Source organism: Culex pipiens, chromosome 3, assembly GCF_016801865.2.
Source record: "Culex pipiens pallens isolate TS chromosome 3, TS_CPP_V2, whole genome shotgun sequence".
Classification (NCBI taxonomy): domain Eukaryota; kingdom Metazoa; phylum Arthropoda; class Insecta; order Diptera; family Culicidae; genus Culex; species Culex pipiens.
The window spans coordinates 37,097,630-37,118,958 of NC_068939.1; the positions used below are offsets into that span (position 1 = coordinate 37,097,630).

Genomic DNA, 21,329 nt, shown 5'->3' on the forward strand with positions numbered 1-21,329 from the left:
AGAAAAATGAATATAAAGTTGATTCATGCCTGCTTACTATCCTCTGCACATTTCGAATTCATATGATTTTGCTCACACTCTACATGCACACAATTTTAAGCACACAGATTCGTACATTTTTGCTTCACGCTACATTTGACTGGGGGAAATGAACAGAACAATTTATGTTTACAAGTAATTCGAAAGTCAGAGAAATTCTTTGAAAATAACATTTGTTAAATATTTGAGAAAATTAACTTCAAATTAAATTTAATTTTAAGAAATATTGTCTACCCATAATTCTAGATTACTTTTTCAAAACAACCAATGCGCCATGGGTTTCCTATGTAGATAGGACCTTTTGAAAATGTTAACGAGAATTGTTAAAATATATACTCTTCACCAATATATTTTCAAACAATGAGCGAATTTTTCACAGTGCAAACTACTCTATCTCATTCTATCTGGGTATCTGTCTACGACACTTCACAAAATCGTCAAACACACTCACATTCACACTCTCGCTCAAGTCAGAGGCCTATCTCGCCACAAGATCAATATTTACCTTTTTGGCGTAATCAAATTTCGGTACCACCCGCATGAATAGAGGCGCTCACCTTTTGCGAAAGAGGATTCTTTTCTTCTTATTCATTTTCTTCTCGTCTTCTCTGTTTAACCTCGTACCTAACCTAGCCTCTATTCACCGTCTTGTCTTATTCATAAAGTGCGTGCCACTGAATGGGTGGCTTCTGTTTTCTCTGTGTGCCGTAACGTTGCTGGAGTGTGTCAAAACATATGCAATCGAATTTGGAGGACATCCCAAGATGTGCGAAGTAAGATAGAAAAAACAAATGCATGGATGGGAGGGTGTGAGTGTGTATTGCTGGAAGGGTTGTCAAAAAGATTGACAGATGGGTTGGGGGAGATTGCGAAATTTCTGCGAGATTGATTTGGTTTTTTGTTTAGTGGGTGGCCTTTTTACTGTAAGACATTTTTTCAATCAAGCAAATCTATAAAAAAAAATGATTTAATATGATTTCTTTGCTAGAACAGTTGGCAAAGCTTATCTTCAAACGTAATTTGAAAAATAATCGATTTAAAGAATATCAGCAATAAACATTATAACAGCCACTTTGCTTCACTAGGAGACGGTAATTTAAGTGGATTATAGACTGGATTTCACCATGTATAAACCAAGTTTAATAATTCGTCGCTATCGTGCTAACTTGTCGCACGTGAATTTTGGGCCAAATTGAGTTAAGAACGCCATTTTGTGCAGCTCACAATGCCTCACCTTTTGATTTTCACAGATCCCCAAAATTCGATTTCAATCCTGAGATATTCAATTAAAACCGAAAAAAAATCCGTGATTTTTTGTCACTTTTCGTATGAAAAAAGTTTCAAAAAAGTTTTGTTCGGGTGGTAATAAAACCAACTTTTGTGAGCAGTCTTTTGACAGCTACAAAACTGCAAAAGGTAAGTTTATTTATTTTTAGTTTACAGGTTTGTGTCTGTGTTACTTACTAAATTAGTCTTCCTTTCCAACGATAACCTCTTCCTTTCCTTTACTCCTACAACTCCTCTTCCTTTCCTCTCCTTCGTCCAACTTCCTACATTGTTGTGTAATTTATATTAATATTTGCTTGTTTTCCATTTTAGGTTCACTTACAGCTCAAAGTCACTGTACAATCCTGTGCTAAGTGACGGTACGGCGGCGGAGCAGCTTTGTTGTTCTTCAGCGTAGCTGGGTAAGTATTTATGTTGAGTTCAAACCTTAATCATCGTTAATTACGTTTCTTTACTTACAGGTGTGCTAGTTCAAGTTGTTTCAATAAATTCAACTGAAAACGCTACAACACAATATTTTCCCCTAATATCCGAAACAACAACTTCTCCACACGATCGCACTTTGTGCCGAGTAAAATGGAGTTTTTTACGGTTTGCGTGTTGCCACTGTGTGTCACACACGCACTTGTTTTTGTTTCTTCTCTGCTTTCGCGCGCGTTGACAGTTTAGTTGGAGTCGGCCTTTTACACCGCCGGCTCTACACCGTATGGCAGTGTGGCCATCTCAGCGGTCGTAACACCCCAGCCCGTAACATCCGTCGGGCCATCCGGTGCGTCGGATTTACCAGAAACTTTCAAAACCGCTGTGTTCGCCGCTTCTCGTCCACCTTCCTGCTCCTGCGACAACTTGTAGACCTCTTCTTGATCATTGCTGACGCCTACCACGCCTTGCTCGCCATTTACGGAACTTGAGTTTGTCGCTTTGCCGACGTTTCCATCCGTCAGCTTCTGCATGTCGTCCAACTCTTGCAGGTTCTTCTCGTTGACTCGCTTCTCGATGACGTTGGTGTTGACCGTTAAAGGCTTACCTCCGACTTCTTCGAGATTTTGCGTCACCTCTGTTTCCGCTGTGCACCCTCCTGCTTTCTTCCTGGACAGAAGTCCAATATCTGGGTTGCGCAAAGGGGTGCCGTGGTTTTGGTACGGTCTTGGCCTCAGCTTCTCCAGAAATAAGTCGTCCTGTGCATTCGTCCACATCTCGATCAAGTTTCCCGTCTTAACTTTCAAGCAGTCTCGGTAGACCACTTGAAGTTCCACATCGATTCCACTATCGTGCATGGATCCGCTTGCAGAGGTTCTCGTGCAACCAGCGGATGACTTCGCCCATGATCTTGGCCCAGGATCTGCCGGACCATGCTGATCACACGCCACCGAATCTAGCAGTGGGCTGTGATCCTTTGGTTTGTCCGGATCTTTCGCCGTCGCTTGGTGCTGGCTCGCTGTAGCTGATTTTGCCAGTTGACCCCTGTCGGCCGCCAAAACGCTGCAATCCTGTGCCGAAAGTTCTTCTGCTTTGATCCACCGGTTGCAGCCGCCAGCTGTGCTCACCATGAAGGCCAACCCATTTATTCGCGTTATTCCTGGCCTCCCGCAATTCGTGACAGCCGTCCGCTGACTAGCGAGCATCTCTAGTACAGCTCCGTGTTCCATTAGTACTGCTTTCGCACCAACAATCAACGCGACAGTGGTTGCCTCGTCCGCGAACGCTGTGTCACCGTGATGCGGAACAATTCGCAAAACCTTGAGCATGCTGGTGCTACCCGTGCGTGTGACGGGACGAGCCCCAAGGGTGCGAGGCTTTTGGCGTGCGACGTCCTGACCGCGTACTTCCAGCAAGCATTCGACCACATCGCCAAGCATCCAGTTCACGATGATCTTCGTACGCTCGTCGTCGAACAACTCCTCCGTTCCCTGACAGAACCGCAACCGGCAATCGTGGCGCACTCTTGGTTGCATTTGGTTGGCCCTGCTCAGGCTGGAGCTGCCCTCCTCCCGACAGCAGAGGTTCGCGTCCTCTATCTGCCTTCTTCTATTTGCTCCGGCTATCTTGTCCGGCTTATTTCTCGACGAAAAGTTGTTCATTTCCGCCTTCTTCGTTGCCCAGAGCCGTTCCTCCTTATTTGGAAGTACGCTAGCTGGGTCTTCAATCGCGAGCGGATTCACCAGCGTGACATCCGTCGCTTCCGTGCGCTCGTACAGTTGATCCGCTGTACTTTCGAGCGTTGTGAGCGTTGCAAGCTTGCCGTTCGCCGCTGAATGCTCATGTCCGCGCGTACTCGCCGGATGGCTTCGTTGCAGCGGTTCCGGATGATCCACCACTTGCCGTTGCTTCTCGATGACCGGCTGGGACAAATGAGGCGAACAGTGTCCAGTGTCTTGCACCGCACCTTTGAGTCGGTACCGAAGCTTCGCAGGATTTTGTCCGTCCGACACTCCACAGGCTTCTGAGGATTCTTGTTGCGCTCCGTAGGACTTTGGCAACGGTTTTGGGTCGTTCGGGTAGCAAGGGAACTTTCTGGTAAGCCCCCCGCCCGCGGCCAATTGTGCCTTCTCAAGCCCGGAACCTTGCTGCCCCAGCCCGTATAGAGTTCTGCTGACGTCTTGCTTGTTCAGCTTCGCACCGCTCTCGCCGGCGTCCTTCGCGCGACTTTTCGCTTTTCCGTCGTGGTCCTCACTCGTCTCCGACGAGCTTTCGTCGCGCTCGATCTTCTTCTCGTCTTCTGCCTCTTCCTCACTCGTCAAGTCGACGACTTGAGGACATTGCAGGATCTTCTCGAAGCCATACTTGGTAAGCTCCAGCTGCTCGTCGATGAGAGACGACCTCCTTTCGAACGAACTCTGCAATACTGCCATTCGCCTCTCGTGGTTCGCCTTATTCTTCCGCTCAAGCTCCAAGTTGGCTTCTTGCCGCCGCATTACCTTCCGGATTGCTTCGGCCATCTTGTCTTCCTTCTCCCGCAGCTCGCGATCGATCTGCGCTTGCCTTTCCGCCAGCTCCAACTCGATCTCGATCTGCTTCTCCCGGATCCAACGTTCCGCGTCGAATTCTTCCGCTTGCCCAACCGCAGGACAATCCATTTCGATCGCCGCATCTGGTTGTTCGCGAGCTTGTTCGGCTGAATCGTCGGGATTGTTCCGACAACCTTCCGGGCAGTACCACTCCGTGTCCGCCGCCGTGTTGTCCACGCAGCGGGAGTGGTATGTCTGTTCGCAGTAGCTGCAGGTGATAATTTCCTCCGCATCGGTGAAGTCGAAGTGATCGTCAGCCATCGTGGAGAGGATACCGAACCCTTAATTTATTTTGTAGTTTGTTCGGGTGGTAATAAAACCAACTTTTGTGAGCAGTCTTTTGACAGCTACAAAACTGCAAAAGGTAAGTTTATTTAGTTTTAGTTTACAGTTTTGTGTCTGTGTTACTTACTAAATTAGTCTTCCTTTCCAACGATAACCTCTTCCTTTCCTTCACTCCTACAACTCCTCTTCCTTTCCTCTCCTTCGTCCAACTTCCTACATTGTTGTGTAATTTATATTAATATTTGCTTGTTTTTCATTTTAGGTTCACTTACAGCTCAAAGTCACTGTACAATCCTGTGCTAAGTGACGGTACGGCGGCGGAGCAGCTTTGTTGTTCTTCAGCGTAGCTGGGTAAGTATTTATGTTGAGTTCAAACCTTAATCATCGTTAATTACGTTTCTTTACTTACAGGTGTGCTAGTTCAAGTTGTTTCAATAAATTCAACTGAAAACGCTACAACACAATATTTTCCCCTAATATCCGAAACAACAACTTCTCCACACGATCGCACTTTGTGCCGAGTAAAATGGAGTTTTTTACGGTTTGCGTGTTGCCACTGTGTGTCACACACGCACTTGTTTTTGTTTCTTCTCTGCTTTCGCGCGCGTTGACAGTTTAGGCGGAGTTGGCCTATTACACCGCCGGCCCTACACCGTATGGCAGTGTGGCCATCTCAGCGGTCGTAACACTTGTCGTACTATCTTGACACAGCATGAAAATTGATGTTAGTGCGACAACTAGCAAAAGGGAATTCAGGTCAGAACGCGTTTGACACACGTACAAGACCGACTACCGTAAACATTTGTAATTATAACTCTGGACTCCAGCAACCACACAGCAATAAAAAGTTGAATTTTGGAATGTTGAAAATGTGGTAGGTTGAATATTACTCATTTTTTGAGTAATATTACTCAAAAAATGTGTAAAAATGTGAACCTGATGAATATTCATCAGAAACTGATGAAAATTCACCAATTCCTGATGTAATATTACACATTTTTTTTGCCACAAGATCTGTCACCATTTCCTGATGAATATTACCATCATTTTTTTTCTGTGCAACTTCAACCAAACTTCGGGACAATGTACAGAATGGTCAACAAAACGTGTTTATTATTGTTTCATTGCGTGCTCTTGTTTTTGTTTATTCAAGGTCAAACATTAAAACGCGTGTTTCTCGGTACTTCAAAAAGCGACGTACGACAAGTTAGCATGACAGCGTCGAATTGGGAATAAAACCAAATCCACCTGAACTAGGGTACGTTATCCATTATTGGAGCCCTTTCCTATAGTGGACCCTCTGAAGGGTTTTTGATGAAAAATTCAATAAAATCACAATTTCAAGCGTGTTGTTGTCTACAAATCTTTTATTTGGCATGTTCAGCATCATTTAAAATAATGTTGACTGACATTGAATTGTCCTTTTCGCCAAAATAAGTGTTTTGAGTTCGACATCTGAAATCAGCCATGGCCACTACCATTTTCACAACAAAACTGCATTTATATTTTATGATTAAATTAACTATCCAATCATTTTTTGACTGATTATTTAACTTCAGCAAGTCCAAATAATGTAAGTTTAAGGAACTTTACTAAAATAAAGCGAAGAACTGCTCATTTTCGAGCAAAAATTAGGTGGGTCCAATATAGGACAACGAAAATCCAAACTTTTCCAAAAGTGGACCTCTGTTAATTAAACCTTTAAAAATGAAGAAAACTGTGTATTTTAGCAAAAGTTTCGCTTTAACATACAATAAATGCTTGTTGTTTTCAACCTAAACGCATGTTTTTTTCAATTATGAGTATAAATATAGCTGTTTCATGTTAAAAGTACCAAAAATGCTGAAGCCGTAGAAAATTATAATTAATCAAAACTATAGTCAATTGTACTAAACTGAAGCATCATAATTGCAGTTTGAAATGATATTTTATAATGATAAATCAAGAACAAAACATATTTTTTAAATAAACATGCGTGATTTTATCTCCAACTGTAAACAAATCTATTGTTCAGTTTCGGTCAACCATTTATGTAATTAATATGAAAAAATGTGCATCGCAATTACTTTTTTAAATTATTTTTATGTTTACAGTGGTTTTTGAAACGTTTTCTCTGATCTTTTTCGGAAATAAATGTGTTTAAATGTCTGTTAGGTTTTTTTGTTGTTTAAAGCCAAATTTGTTAACAAAAAATATTTGTTTATGATGAAAAGTGAGCAAAATCCATCTTTTATTCATTATATCTATCAATTGATCTACAACATGCATCAAAACATCAAATATCGGTTAAATTTTGTATAAAAATAACAGTTTACCTATAGTGGACCCGGGTCAACTATCGGATTATGGACCACTATAGGAAAAGGGTTTTTTTTTTTCAAATGGCTATTTTTCTTCTCAAAACAAATAAACTGATGAAACAAACAGTCAAAATTGTTCAAAAGACTTCAGTTTTCATTGTTTTGTACAAAGGGTTATGAAAAAGTGTTTAAAATATTGAAAATTTGCGAAAGATTTGCTTCGGCTAGGGGGTCCACTAATGGTTAAAATACCCTAGAATCTTACACCGTGACAGCCGTCACCGGGGACTAGGAGAGGGATTTGGAAAACGGGAAGTGTTGATGCTTCACTTTTTTAAGCGGATAAGGGAAAATCTCCACGGTATCCCCAAATAAGTTTCGCTTGGAGTTGGACGGTTTTCGGGAAGGTATAAGGTCTAGGTTACGCTCTAAGCAAGCGTTGCGTTTTGAGAATATCTTATTAAAAAGCCTAACCATTACATCATCCCAAAGATGTCGCAATTCCCCATTATTATCAATTAAGCTCCATAAAACCCAAGAAAAACCACTAATTGATTGCAGTTATCCAACTTCGTCATGAAAAAAGGCGCTCGTGCAAAACACCCCCACCGGCCATGAAAATTAAAACTACTTACACAGAGTGCTCGACACCGACCCAAGTTTAGATCACACAATCCTGGGTGCTGCAAAATGCAAATATCGGCACCCTTTTATTGTCGCCGACAGTTTTCGTCGTAAACTTGCAATACTAAACACACTGGAAAAGATGATAATAATGGCTGCAATTACGAACGCAAACACATCACATCATCATCAGCATCATCCTTAAGGGGAAGCTGGGAGAGTTGCAGCAACTCTGCTCCTCTAAGAAAAACTCTTGCAAATGCAAACTTTGTGTGCAGATCTTGAGCAATGTTTGCACGAGATGCGTTCACGAGAACTCGAAATTAGTCGTGATAAATATGAATATCTAAACATCTTTTGTTAAATCTCTTATTTTAACATTCAAATATATTTTACCATCGAAAATGTTTAAGCTAAATAAAATATTTTGAAAGTAAAATTGTCTGAAAATCATCTAATTGTGCGAGCAAGCTGATGCACAGTGAACTTCTCTCTTTCCAGAGAGTACAAGAGTTGCAAATTCGATCTGCAAATATTGCCCCTCAGCTAGAGCGATTTGCACAGAAGATGGCAGCACCAGAAGTGTCGGTAGCAGCAGCGGAACCAATTTGACAGTCGTCGTCGTCGTCGTGTGTATCTAAGAAGCCGATGCTAATGAGTGTGAAAATAAAAGTTACTGCAGCTTCGTGTGAACTTCGTGGACTGGTGTTTGCACTAGCTTCTGCAAAAGTTGTTATGGAATTTGCCTCTGGGAGACGTCATTCTATTAGCATTAGGATGACAGAACGCTGTCTGTTGGAATCTTCACGTACTTGATACATAGCACAAATATTTTAAACTTATGGGAATTAAAGTGATAGTAAACGTTATTTAGTCATATTTGAATCAATTTTGATTATGACCTGGCATTTAAAATTGTATGGGATAAGTCTTGCCATCCTGTTTTTAAATCATTGCATGGCAATATCTCTGCAACTAAGGGTCGTATCAACAAAGTTCAAAAAAGTCAAAAATATAGAGAATTTTCTCAACTTTTCAAAAATATTTTTTTCAAATGGGGCAAACATGTGCACTAATTTAAAAAAATGAAAAACTGCGAATATTTTTAAAAAAAGTTACCTAAAAATCGCTATAACTTAAAAACTGTGAACTTTATCAAAATTTATTTGAAGTACTTTTTGATTGCAAATTTGATTAAAAATTAAAAACTGAAGTTGAAAAATTGTTGCGACCAATATTCCGATTTCTTGAAAAAATCAGTATTGATTCGAAAATTCATACAGGGTTGCGAATGAGCGAGCGAGCCAGAAGCCGTGCTAACACATTCATGAGCATGAGGATTTAACAGGTTGCTCGTGCTCGCTCATGCTCGCGCTCAATTTTGGTGTGATCAATGTGGTAATGGTAAATGCTTTGGTGGATTTTTGATAATATTTCAAGAAAATTAACCGCGATTAACCAAAATCAAATTAACAATGAAACTCTAATGTTGTCAGCTTATTAGTTTTTCAGAGTGTGATAAGAAAAAAAAACTAGTTTTGATTAAATTCCCGAAAATTTAAAAATTGCTGATTCGCAATTAAGGTATCTTCATTTGCTTAGAATCCCAGACACTCTTTTAAGCTTATTTAACTTTCAAATTTAGAGTAAACTGTCAAGGAACGTAATTTAAGGTCTTAAATAAGCTGTAAACAAGACGGCAATCGATTTTTTTTTAATTAAAACACGTTTTCACTTGTGAGCACGCTCATTTCGCATTTATTTATTTGGATCGACTCCAGCATATTAATAAGATAATTGATGTGAAAATTATCTAAGACACAGTTTTGACATTTATTATGCAAAACTATTTACAAATAATTGACTAAACATGATGACTCATTGACATTTATTGAAATTCAAGTTCCTTTCCAAGAATACTAGATGACACCAGAAAAAAAGCAGCATCTCAATTTTTTTAACTTTCATTTTTTAAAGGGTTAAAATGGATGAAAATAAACATTTTTATGCATGTTTCTTTTGTGAACTTGTCTTAGGAACACGAATATGATAAAATTATCATCAGAAAATGGGATCTAAGGGGTCCCCCGAGCAAAAATTTACAACCAAAAAATTCACAAAAAGTAAAAGTGTCTATTTAATATGTTAAACTGCCTTACCCAAAGCGTTCTCAGTCTCGGATGGTAGTCCCAGATGTCCCCTACAAGCTGCAGGTCGAACCGAGTTGATATCTGGATGGAACACTTTTTTATTTGAGTTTGAAAATTGTGCTATGTTTTTACTAAAATGCCAATAACTCCCTTTAGATTCAACCAATTGAGATGCTCTACCCTGCATTTTGTTGCATTTTTTAAGCCCTTTCAGATTCATTTTGAATTTTGAAATTAAATTGAATTTTGAACAAGTTACAGCCTTTTTACGATTTTTGACGTTTTTGAACCTTCAAACTTTGTGTCCCGATTTGCCCCGCTTCCCGTTGACCTAGAGGGCTCATATTTTGGCCAGATGCTAGTTTTATATGTACAAACAACCCCTGAAAATTTCAGGTAGATTGGTGAGGTCGATGCGAGATGGTATGCTTTGCTCGTGGACTCGCTCTTAACACCTTAACTCTGACTCCAAAACAATTTTTCAAAAAAAATATGAAAAATAACTTCATCCAATATGATTAAGATAAGCCTATTCAAGCCTCCATTTAAAAAAAACAACCTCGAAGCTCTGCTGCAAAAAAAAAGATATAATCGTTTACCCGTTACAGGTAAAAAAATATCGCTCATTTTGCTGTTGTCTGTTGGCAAAAATGAGCGCGAGCACGAGCAATGAGCATTTGAGCAAACACGAGCAAACGTGAGCTTGCTCGCTTTGCGCTCCTCCTCACGAATGAGCGAAAAATGCTCGCTCATGACGAATGAGCGCTCAAAATCGCAACACTGATATTCATAACTCCACGCAGAAAAATGTTTTGTAGAATCAGCCTGTACGAGGTTTGAATCAATTAAATTTTTGTTGAATATAATCAACAAAAAAAATGCGTTGAAACAAACCTTGATTTTCTCAATTCCACAAAAGTCTTTTGTTGTTTTGAAAAATCTGCTTTGACGTTTAGCGTTGATTCAACAAAAATTATGATTTTCAAATCAACAAAACGGTTTTGTTGATTCAAATACACCCTATTTTTCTGCGTGTCAGTCAAAAAAAATTTCTGAAAAGTTGGCATTTGATGTTCTGGAAATTTCTGAAAAGTTGGCATTTGATGTTCTCTAAACATATCAGAAAATGAAAAAAATAGTTTTTTTTTTGCAAATCAAGTTTTAGTGACAAAAAGTGAAATTAAAAACCACAAAAAAAATTATACCATGTATATTTTTTTCAGTGTAGTCCTTATCCATACCTACAACTTTGCCGAAGATACGGAATCGATCAAAACATTCCTTCAAAAAATACAGATTTTTGATTTTTCATATATCATTTTTGTATGGACAGCTGCCAAATTTGTATGGACAAAACTAATGATGCAAAATGGGAAGATACCGAAAAAGTTTCAGCCAGATAAAAAAATAAAAAATTAAAATTAAAAAAAGACCAATTTCGTTGAGAATTGCTCAATTATCATATTAAAAAATATCTTACATACAATAAACTTGCAGAGAATTTAAAAAATCAAATGCTTAACAAAAATAATTTTAGTTTAAACTCAGTGTATATAAAAGATTTTCCAAATTTTGGAATAGCATACAGTTCATTCGTTTTCAACCATTATGAGATTTTATTGCTCAGTTCTTCTGTTTTTTAAGATCGGAAATAATGGATTAAATAAGTAAAAATTTTATTTGAAAATTTTTGTCTTCTCAGCCTAAAACAATCCAGAAAAATCTGGGACAAAAAATAACGCAAAATAGAAAAGTACAAGAAATATGACAACTTTTCAAGTTTTTTTTAAAAAAATCCAACAAACAAAATGTTCAATTTCAGCTTTTTAAGCGTTCTTGAAGCCGCCAACACATCCAAAAAGCAAATAATGTTTTTATTTATTGGACCTTTTCAGAAAAAAAACTACAAACCTGAACAATCCATTTTTGGCGCTTTCAATATCATTTTTCAACGTTTATTTTTGCATTTATGATCAAAAGGGGAATTTTTAGACTTTTTATTTTTAAGACCACAAATCGGAAAAGGAAAATAAGTATTTACATGAATTTATTGAAATTTAGCTTTTTTTTTTACAAAATAAACTTAATTGTTATAATTTGTTACGAATTTATGTTTGTTTAGAGTGATTTTTTTTAGCTTTTGATAATTATGCTAGAAAATTTTAAATTATGTTTTGCAAGAGAAACTTTGATGTGCTACAAAGTTGCAAATAACAGTTATTATTCTAAACGGTTGAAATGATCCAAATGCAATTTTTTGTTTCCAAATCCGTTTGTACGTTTAAAACAGTGGTTCTCAACCTTATTCGATTCATTCCCCCCTTGGCTAGGTTTCAAGAACCTCATTCCCCCCTTTGAATTTTCAACAAATTGGTATCAATGCACACATGTCAAAATTTAGACTGTAATGTTTGTAGATTGTAAATCATTTCTTTCAACCAATTTTACTACCTGCTAAATAGACTGGAAAATAACTTTTTGTTGTTTGCAAGAAAACAAAAACTTTCAAAAAATGTAATTTGAAAACTAAATCATTTATCAAAGCCCAAAATTAATTGCTAAAAGTTGAAAAAATCACAGAAATTTTTGTAAATAATGTACTCAAGATATCAAATCTAGATTAAATTTTCAAAAGGTCCTATCTGCATAGGAAACCCATGAGGGATAGGTTGTTTTGAAAATTTAATCTAGAAATGAATTCAAAATATTACAAATATTTTGTTTGCTCTGGTTTATAAGAACTCAAATTGTTATTAATTTTCAAAAATAAAATCTGGTGGTTAACAACTCATGATTTAAACAATTCAAAAACTCAAGGAAATTAAAAATAGTAAATATTTTCAAGTACTGCTTATTTTGAAAGAATGTGAAAACTCACATGAATTTTGAATTGAGTACGGCTCATATTCGAAAACATGAACAAAAATATTTCAGAGCTGCTCATGTTTCACCAATGAGAAATTTCAAAGAAAATGACTTAAGAAAATCCGTTTCAACTGTTCGAAAAAATACAAAGAAATACACAACAAATTATAAAAAAATATATAATCTTCCAAAAAGACTGGTAATGCTCAAAGAAAAGCAAAAAATAACTCGAAAAAAATGTTTAAAACTTGTTTGTTTTCAAAGAATTTTTTATGCCTAAAATAATTTATAAAAAAAAGCTTGCTGTTTTCCATTTTCGATCCGTTTTTTACAATATCATTCGTGTTAAATTTCCATTTTTTTTTCAATATTCATTTTTTTTATTTCTAGTTTTTACCAGCTATATTTATAATCACATTCAAATATGAAATCTTAGATATCAAAGAAGTCATTAGTGTTACTGGAAAACCGTGAAGGTGCGACGAAATGCTTCAGAAAATTTTATCACCCTTTTTTGCTCGTCACCAGATTTGGCTGTGCTAAATCGAGTGTCACTAAAAACGTGCTAGACAGTTTCGTTTGTCAAATTGATTTTGAACAAAAAGCTAACATCTCCATCGAACGATACGAAATGGAAATGTTTACAGAGGATGTTACACGTCTGCGAAAAAGTAACGCAAAAAACGGGTAAAACAAAACAAAAACAGAAAAAAAAGTTGAAACTTAAACCGCAACAAAGTTTCAAAGTAAAGCAAATCAGCAAAAGATGTTGAACGATATGAAAGGTAACAGAAAAAAACGAGAAGCGTACGCGAGATGAATTCACCAGAGATAACAGGAACGTCAGAGCTCCAGCTGAGCTTGCCCCAACCGGTGGGTGGTGGTGGCAAGCTGATTTTGACGAATGTTTGCTTGTCTTAATTTGGCGCCGTGCTGGGCAAATTTATATTCACTTATGGAGTAATGTTTGAAAAGGGATTGTTGATTTTTTGGACTTATGTAATAAAAGTTTCATATTTAGGTTTTTAGTAAAGTTTCAAAAACAAAATTTTGTGATTCTGTATGTGACTTTAAGTGCTGGTTAAAAATTAGAACCGTGAGAAATTGATCACTTGACCCAACTTGACCACTCCTTAAAACGGTACTGTGTAATGAAGACAAGTAGCTTTTTATGCTTGGATATTTCTGTGCAAATGTTGAATAACCTTACAGGCTGATTTATGTTTCTATTTATTTGGTTATTTCAAATTTTGAAACTAATTTGATTAAAACTTAAATGCAAAACAATTTCGACCAAGACATATTACAGTAGCCTGTCCCATTTTGAGGTCATGTCGAGGAATTTCAGGTGCTCACTTCATAAATGATAGATTATGATGTTATGAACAATGTTTTCTTAGACATGAAAAAATAATAAAATACTTTCTCGCACCCCCTAATCGATTTACTGAAAAAAGTCACTTTTTTGAACAAATTTTCTAAAATCGCTTGGAATCAATACAAAAACTGTTTCGATCAGGTGTGTATTATCTTCAATCGATAGGTTTTTGTCCATAGATTAAGATGCACTATCAATATTGGACCAAAATTTAAGTTTTTGGATTCTCCCAGGCGGTTTTGTGTCGAAAAAATCGCATTTTTTCGAAACTTTTTTCAGAAATGTTCATTTAATTTAGGGTAGCCTATTTTTCCCAGTGAAACCAATACATGCAGCTTATAGGAAATTTCATGGCGAACATTTTTCCCTCAGAGAAAATCCAATTTCGACACTCCAGAGCCGAGATATTTGAGTTTTAGTGAGGAAAAAAGTGCCAATTTTCAAAATTTCTCAGAATTCAGAAGCAAGGCCTACTAATTACACGATGTAGCAAGCATATGTCTCAAAGGTCAGGGTATGCTTTTTTATAGTAATTTTGGCCGCTGAATCCGAATCTGAAATCAAATTTAGTTTAAACAGTGATGTTTTGGAGCTACACCCTTTTGGAATGTTATTTGCGTATTTAAGAGGCAGTTTTTGTAAATATTGCTCGGTTTGTTCTAGAGGTCGTATCGAGGTGCTCCGATTTGGATGAAACTTTCAGCGTTTGTTTGTCTATACATGAGATGAACTCATGCCAAATATGAGCCCTCTACGACAAAGGGAAGTGGGGTAAAACGGGCATTGAAGTTTGAGGTCCAAAAAACATAAAAAATCTTAAAATTGCTCGCATTTTAGTAAAACTTCATCAATTCCAACTCTCTTAGATGCATTCGAAAGGTCTTTTGAAGCACTTCAAAATGAGCCATAGACATCCAGGATTGGTTTAACATTTTCTCATAGCTTTTGCAAATTACTGTTAAAAATGGTTTTTTTTAAATATCTTTTTGCAACAGTCAGCAACACCCATACTCTTTTAGTTCAAAAGTTAGGGAATTTCATGGACTATAAGCCTACGGTAATAACTTTTTGGCCAATCGCAGTTTTTCTCATAGTTTTTCGATTTTTCTATAACAAACATTTTACAACGTTAGTTATTGTCCTGTAGGCATCCATAGCGGCACTTTTTAGTCTCACTTTTGTCATATTCGAAATCCTCGGAAAATTCAAACTTCAATGCCCGTTTTACCCCACTTCCCTTTGTCGTAGAGGGCTCATATTTGGCATGAGTTCATTTCATGTATAGACAAACAAACGCTGAAAGTTTCATCCAAATCGGAGCACCTCGATACGACCTCTAGAACAAACCGAGCAATATTTACAAAAACTGCCTCTTAAATACGCAAATAACATTCCAAAAGGGTGTAGCTCCAAAACATCACTGTTTACACGAAATTTGATTTCAGATTCGGATTCAGCGGCCAAAATTACTATAAAAAAGCATACCCTGACCTTTGAGACATATGCTTGCTACATCGTGTAATTAGTAGGCCTTGCTTCTGAATTCTGAGAAATTTTGAAAATTGGCACTTTTTTCCTCACTAAAACTCAAATATCTCGGCTCTGGAGTGTCGAAATTGGATTTTCTCTGAGGGAAAAATGTTCGCCATGAAATTTCCTATAAGCTGCATGTATTGGTTTCACTGGGAAAAATAGGCTACCCTAAATTAAATGAACATTTCTGAAAAAAGTTTCGAAAAAATGCGATTTTTTCGACACAAATCCGCCTGGGAGAGTCCAAAAACTTAAATTTTGGTCCAATATTGATAGTGCATCTTAAGCTATGGACAAAAACCTATCGTTTAAAGATAATACACACCTGATCGAATCAGTTTTTGTATTGATTCCAAGCGATTTTAGAAAATTTGTTCAAAAAAGTGACTTTTTTCAGTAAATCGACTAGGGGGTGCGAGAAAGTATTTTATTATTTTTTCTTGTCTAAGAAAACATTGTTCCTAACATCATAATCTATCATTTAAGAAGTGAGCACCTGAAATTCCTCGACATGACCTCAAAATGGGACAGGCTAATATTACAGCTATTCTAAACTCATTTCCGATCTACCTCCAAAGCCGGACCAACTCCACCTTCGTTAGACACACTCGATTTATTATTCATTGGAAAAACACACCTTTTCCAATGGTGCAGGACCCCCAGTCGCTACGGTAACTCAGAAAGCCATTTAGCGACGTTCACCGGCCAGCAAACCATAAAATACCGATATATTCATACAGTACCATAATCCGGTTAAGAGGCCCCCTCCAAGCTGCCAACCCGGGTGTAAATTTTTAATTCTTATCACAACCTATAAAATTAATTATTTAATCGTGTGAAAAATTGCCCTCGGTAAAGTTACACGTCCGTTCGAGAAACCCGCCCGGACGGAACGGTCCATGTAGAGGGCACGTAAAACCTGCCAATATTACCTTCTTTTGAGAGGCCGGTAAAGACACTCACTCTCGTGCTGTTTGTAGCATCGAACGGAACATGTGACACACGTTGAGGAGCAATATTGCCTACAATTTATCTTTTCTTTGGGGAGGCCGAGTGGATGGAAGTTTCAATCAGAACACAGCTTGTTAATCATTAGTTAAAAATAACATATTTTGATTTTTTTTTTATTTTAGAATTGTCGAATCTCCAACCTTTTAAATGATTATTAGAACTTTTGAAGCAAAACTTCAACAGATAATAACAAATCATGTTATTAATTGGCTAAAATAACATAATTTGCTATTCTTCAAATTTTAAGAGTCAAAATTTGCACAACTTTGAAATGATTATTCTCACCTTACACAAATAATTTGGTGTAACACACACAATTCAAATGACAGCAACAAATTCTGTTCCCACCTTGACGCGCCCGCCTGCTCGGGTTGAGGTTGGTAGGCCTTAGATAAGGTACTCGAGAGGGGGCTGGATGGTAATAACTTTTGTGTGGCATATGGCAGAACGTGTTCTGTTCACACAAACTAGATAAGCACACCATTATGGGGATAGTTTTCTGTTGCAGTGTTGCAACTCACAGTTTGAGTGGTTTTATTTTGAATCAGTTTGACGTAAGGTTCAGGTAAATTTAAGTTTGAGTGACAAAATACTAAAAAAAGACTAGTTCTGAACTAAATAAATCTAGCTACCTCTAAACCTGTAGCAAAAGTTCCCAGTTACTCTTTTTGCTTACAAGTTAATCACTGCCAAGGGACAAACTTCATACTTTGTGTGATACCAGCTCCCCGAACATCACCCCGACAAAAACAGCAGTTTGGGCGAAAGTTCACAGCCAATTTATCGCGGCGTGTTTAAGCTCCTTTCCTTTCAAAAGCGCACAACACGTGAAGGCTGAACGGAATCAAGTTGAGCCCAAAGTTGCACAAGGATTTATGTGTGTCTTTTGGCCGTGTGCCGAAAACTTCGGAGATCGACCAAAATTACCCCAAGTACCGACACGGGGAGAGAAAGTAAAGCAAAAGTTTTTCACGCCAAGTCAGGATTAGAGCCCCTTTTTTTTTGGCGTGGCAGAAGTTACTGGGTAAACTTCGAGGGGAGTGTCTTTATCAGTGGATGGGCGCAAATATTTGCTGTTTTGTTGAAATGTTTACGAACCCCACTTGCAACAAATTCTATATTTATTGCCTATTTATCGGGGACTTTTGTGTGATGTTGGCCATTTTGGGGATTTGATTTAGGTAGCTCGTTATCAATTCTGGTTTTTGTTAAAGGTCCAATAAACAAAATTGACCGTTTTTGATTTTTGGACAGTTTTAAAAACACTGTTTTTAGATTTTGGAAAGTGGGTAAAATTTCAAAATTCAAAAATTCTAACGTAATCCACATGACCTTTTTAAATTTTTAAACTGTTTTTTGTTGTTGTTGTGTTTAACTTGTTTTTTTTTAAATACCTATCCTTTATTTATCAAATTTTGTAGATTTTTGGTCGTTTCAATTTCATTTATCTTATTTTTATCAATCAATACAATTTTCAAATCTTTTGATTTCTTTTGAATCTTTTTAATCTTTTGAATCTTTTGAATCTTTTGAATCTTTTGAATCTTTTGAATCTTTTGAATCTTTTGAATCTTTTGAATCTTTTGAATCTTTTGAATCTTTTGAATCTTTTGAATCTTTTGAATCTTTTGAATCTTTTGAATCTTTTGAATCTTTTGAATCTTTTGCACGACTATTTTTGAAGTTTAAAAATTTGATGAAAGCTTAAAAAGCCCTTTTTTAATTATAAGGCTAGTACAAACTTTATATTCCGTTACTTTGATAGCCGGGGTGACTTTGATAGGTTTGAGATTTTTCCGCAAAATGAAGAGTACAAATTAAATACGTACGAAATGGTTTGGAACCATACTGACCATGGTAGAAAAGTACTCAAAGTACCTCGAGAAGAACTTTTCATAACATTTTAAAAGGTTTAAGAAGTTAGTTAACTATTATTAAGAAAATGTTGATGAAAGGCATTATTCTAAACTTCTCAAAGTGTCATGATTTTCTCAATGAACATGATTTTGAATCGGAAAATGGAATACATTTTCGGATTCTTTGGAAAATTTTCCACTTGGAGAAGGTAAACTAATTTTGTAAATATTAAATATTATGTGTTTTTGAAACATAATTCAAAAAAATCTCCAAATTTATAGGCAATTTCAGTTGAACAAATTTCATATGAAATGTGAAAACTTGTGATTCGTGCTTCGAATTCAGTTTAAAATGTAATATAAATCGATAATTTTATAAACAATACTAGATTTAACGAATTTCAGGCAAAATTCCGACTTTTTAACAACTTTACCTAAATTTTATATGTATTTTGAAAAAGTGCATAACTTTGTATGGCCTACCCCAGTACATGTTTTAAAAATTATAATATTGAGAAAAACCTTTCCAGTTGCGAAATATTCCAAAAATAAATTGAAATCCTATCAAAGTCACCCCGGTTTACGGTATATAGTTTTTGTCCCTCTTCCTTGAAATTCGGGCCGAAAAATCAGAGGGCAAAACGAATTTAAAAAAAAAAATAACTTTCAATTGAATTTTTTGTGCCATCAACTAACATCAAGGTAAAAAGCAATCCCTTTAGTTAAGAATCATTTTAAGCATGTTGAGGTTAATTCAAAAATCTTTTGAAGTAAATTTGCAATGTAAATAAGAACAAAAAGCAAAAATTTACCGTTTTTTGGAAACTAACTGTACAGGTGTAAAATGCATTTTCCTATGGTTTTTTCATTGATATGTTGAAATTCTGGCTTGTAGTTTTGATTATAATTATTTTTTGCCTCCTCCATGGTTGAAATTCTAATGTTTCAAATGATTCCTCACAGCTTTTTTGTAGAATTTTGTAAATATTTTTGAAATCATTTTTTTTTGAGGTGAAATTTTATCAAAGTTAAGAGAATCCTTTTTTCACCACCAGTTTTTTTCTTTAAATTTCCCGCTACAAATTTGGGTGCCGTCCATAAAAAATTCTATAAAAATATTCGAAAAAAGCGCATCTATAGAAAAGATTTTCTTATCGATTTAGTGTCTTCGGCAAACTTGTAAATGATTACTAGGACTTGTCTGAAAAAAATAGATCCAAATTTCAGTTTTTTAAATTTTTCGATGTTTTAGTGGACAAAATCCCACAACTTACGAGCCATAGATAAGTTAGGAAAAATGCACTCTTTTCCAGTTACAGCGATTTTAAGTGAAAAATATGAAAAAAGTATAATTTCAGATTTTTACAACAGTGTTTATGTTTGTTTGTTTATTTCTGAAAAAAAAATTTCCAAATAAATTAAAAAATGCTTTAAAATGTTGTTATTCGACTTTCAAAATCGGTCCATTAGTTACTGAGATACAGCCTGGCAAAGAACAAACAAATATAAAATATGGTTTCCAAAGTGTCATTAAATTAGACCATATTTTTCAAAAGCGATAGCTACTCGTCTTATTTTCTATGCTAAAATTGAAACATTTTTAAAATTTTGCAATCCTTCTGGCAGAAATGCTTGTAAATTTTTAAATGCAGCCTAATATTTGAAAAGGTTCAAAAATATTAACAAACTTTTAAAATATAAGCAAGACAAAATTATTGAAAATTTAAAAATATTTTGATTTTGACAATAAAATATTCAACGAATGTTTGTCAAGCAGCCTGAAACGGTGATGAGATAGAAATTTGGTGTCAAAGGGACTTTTATGTAAAATTAGACGCCCGATTTGATGGCGTACTCAGAATTCAAAAAAAACGTATTTATCATCGAAAAAAACATTAAATTTTTTTTTGAAAATTCTCCCATTTTTCGTTACTCGACTGTAAATTTTTTTGGAACATGTTATTTTATGGGAAATTTAATGTACTTTTCAAATCTACATTGACCCAGAAGGGTCATTTTTTCACTTAGAACAAAATTTTTCATTTTAAAATTTCGTGTTTTTTCTAACATTGCAGAGTTATTTTTTAGAGTGTAACAATGTTCTACAAAGTTGTAGAGCAGACAATTACAAAAAAAAAATGATATATAGACAAAAGGGGTTTGCTTGTAAACATCACGAGTTATCGCGATTTTACGAAAAAAAATTGAAAAAGTTGGTCGTCATCGATCATGGCCGTTCATGGTCACCGGCGACAGACACGGACGACGAAACAAAGAGAAAAGCAAAAAGTAACTTTTTCAAAACTTTTTTTTCGTAACGGATTCGTGATCAGGGACAAAAGTTACCCCTTAGGACAAAGTTTCACGCAAATCGAAGAGGGGTCGGGGCAACTTTTCCCGATTTCGTGTGAGTTGGTAGAGAATTACCCAGCTGTCAAAATTATATGGAGCATCGTATGGAGGAAACAATTTTGGGTAAATGTTATTTTTCAGGTTATTACAATTACTCAGAATTATATAAATAGAACTTAATTCTGTTTTAAAGGTTTTATTGGAGACATTTAACTAAAACTTTTCAGGAAAAACATTTAATACAGCTGTCAATACGACAGGACTTGTTCTAGAAATGTGCCAAGGGCAAGTCCTATCATTTTGACAGCTGTGTTAATTGAGGTACGTTTTTGACAAAAAATCCTTGTCGAAAAATCAACATTTCAAAATATTTCTTGTAGTTAATTGAATAGAACCTAAATCAAGGGTCCTGATTGCTCCAAAAAGACTCACCACCAAAAAAAGTCACTCGCAATCACAAATCGAACGCGACGGAAAACTGCTCTGACCACTCTCCTCACTTTGCTCTCCCTCTCCAGGATTCATCTAACTTCGCCAAATTTAGGGATAATTTTAATTTTAAGAACACTTCCTCGTTTGATTAAGATCATTTCATCGCAAAAAGTTCTTTAATATCATTCAAATATGTTTTATGATTGAAA

General features: G+C 36.2%; 2 protein-coding genes across 5 annotated transcripts in view; one reads left to right on the forward strand and one right to left on the reverse strand.

Annotated features, from left to right (window-relative positions):
• Positions 1-21,329, forward strand: part of LOC120415813 (uncharacterized) — a 251,245-nt gene that overhangs the window by 8,934 nt on the left and 220,982 nt on the right. The gene's annotated exons all lie outside the window — the stretch shown is intronic.
• LOC120415808 (uncharacterized) lies at positions 1,494-5,244 on the reverse strand. 2 transcript variants are annotated; one of them, XM_039577435.2, is made up of 5 exons: positions 5,029-5,244; positions 4,892-4,966; positions 4,747-4,832; positions 1,786-4,689; positions 1,494-1,723 (listed from the first exon to the last, which is right to left on the reverse strand). In XM_039577435.2, exon 4 carries the CDS (start codon positions 4,593-4,595, stop codon positions 2,010-2,012), a length of 2,586 nt encoding a protein of 861 aa, XP_039433369.1. In that variant the 5' UTR covers positions 4,596-4,689; positions 4,747-4,832; positions 4,892-4,966; positions 5,029-5,244; the 3' UTR covers positions 1,494-1,723; positions 1,786-2,009. The 2 variants fall into 2 exon arrangements, with proteins under 2 accessions (XP_039433369.1, XP_052567180.1); XM_052711220.1 differs by having other exon boundaries at positions 1,786-4,966.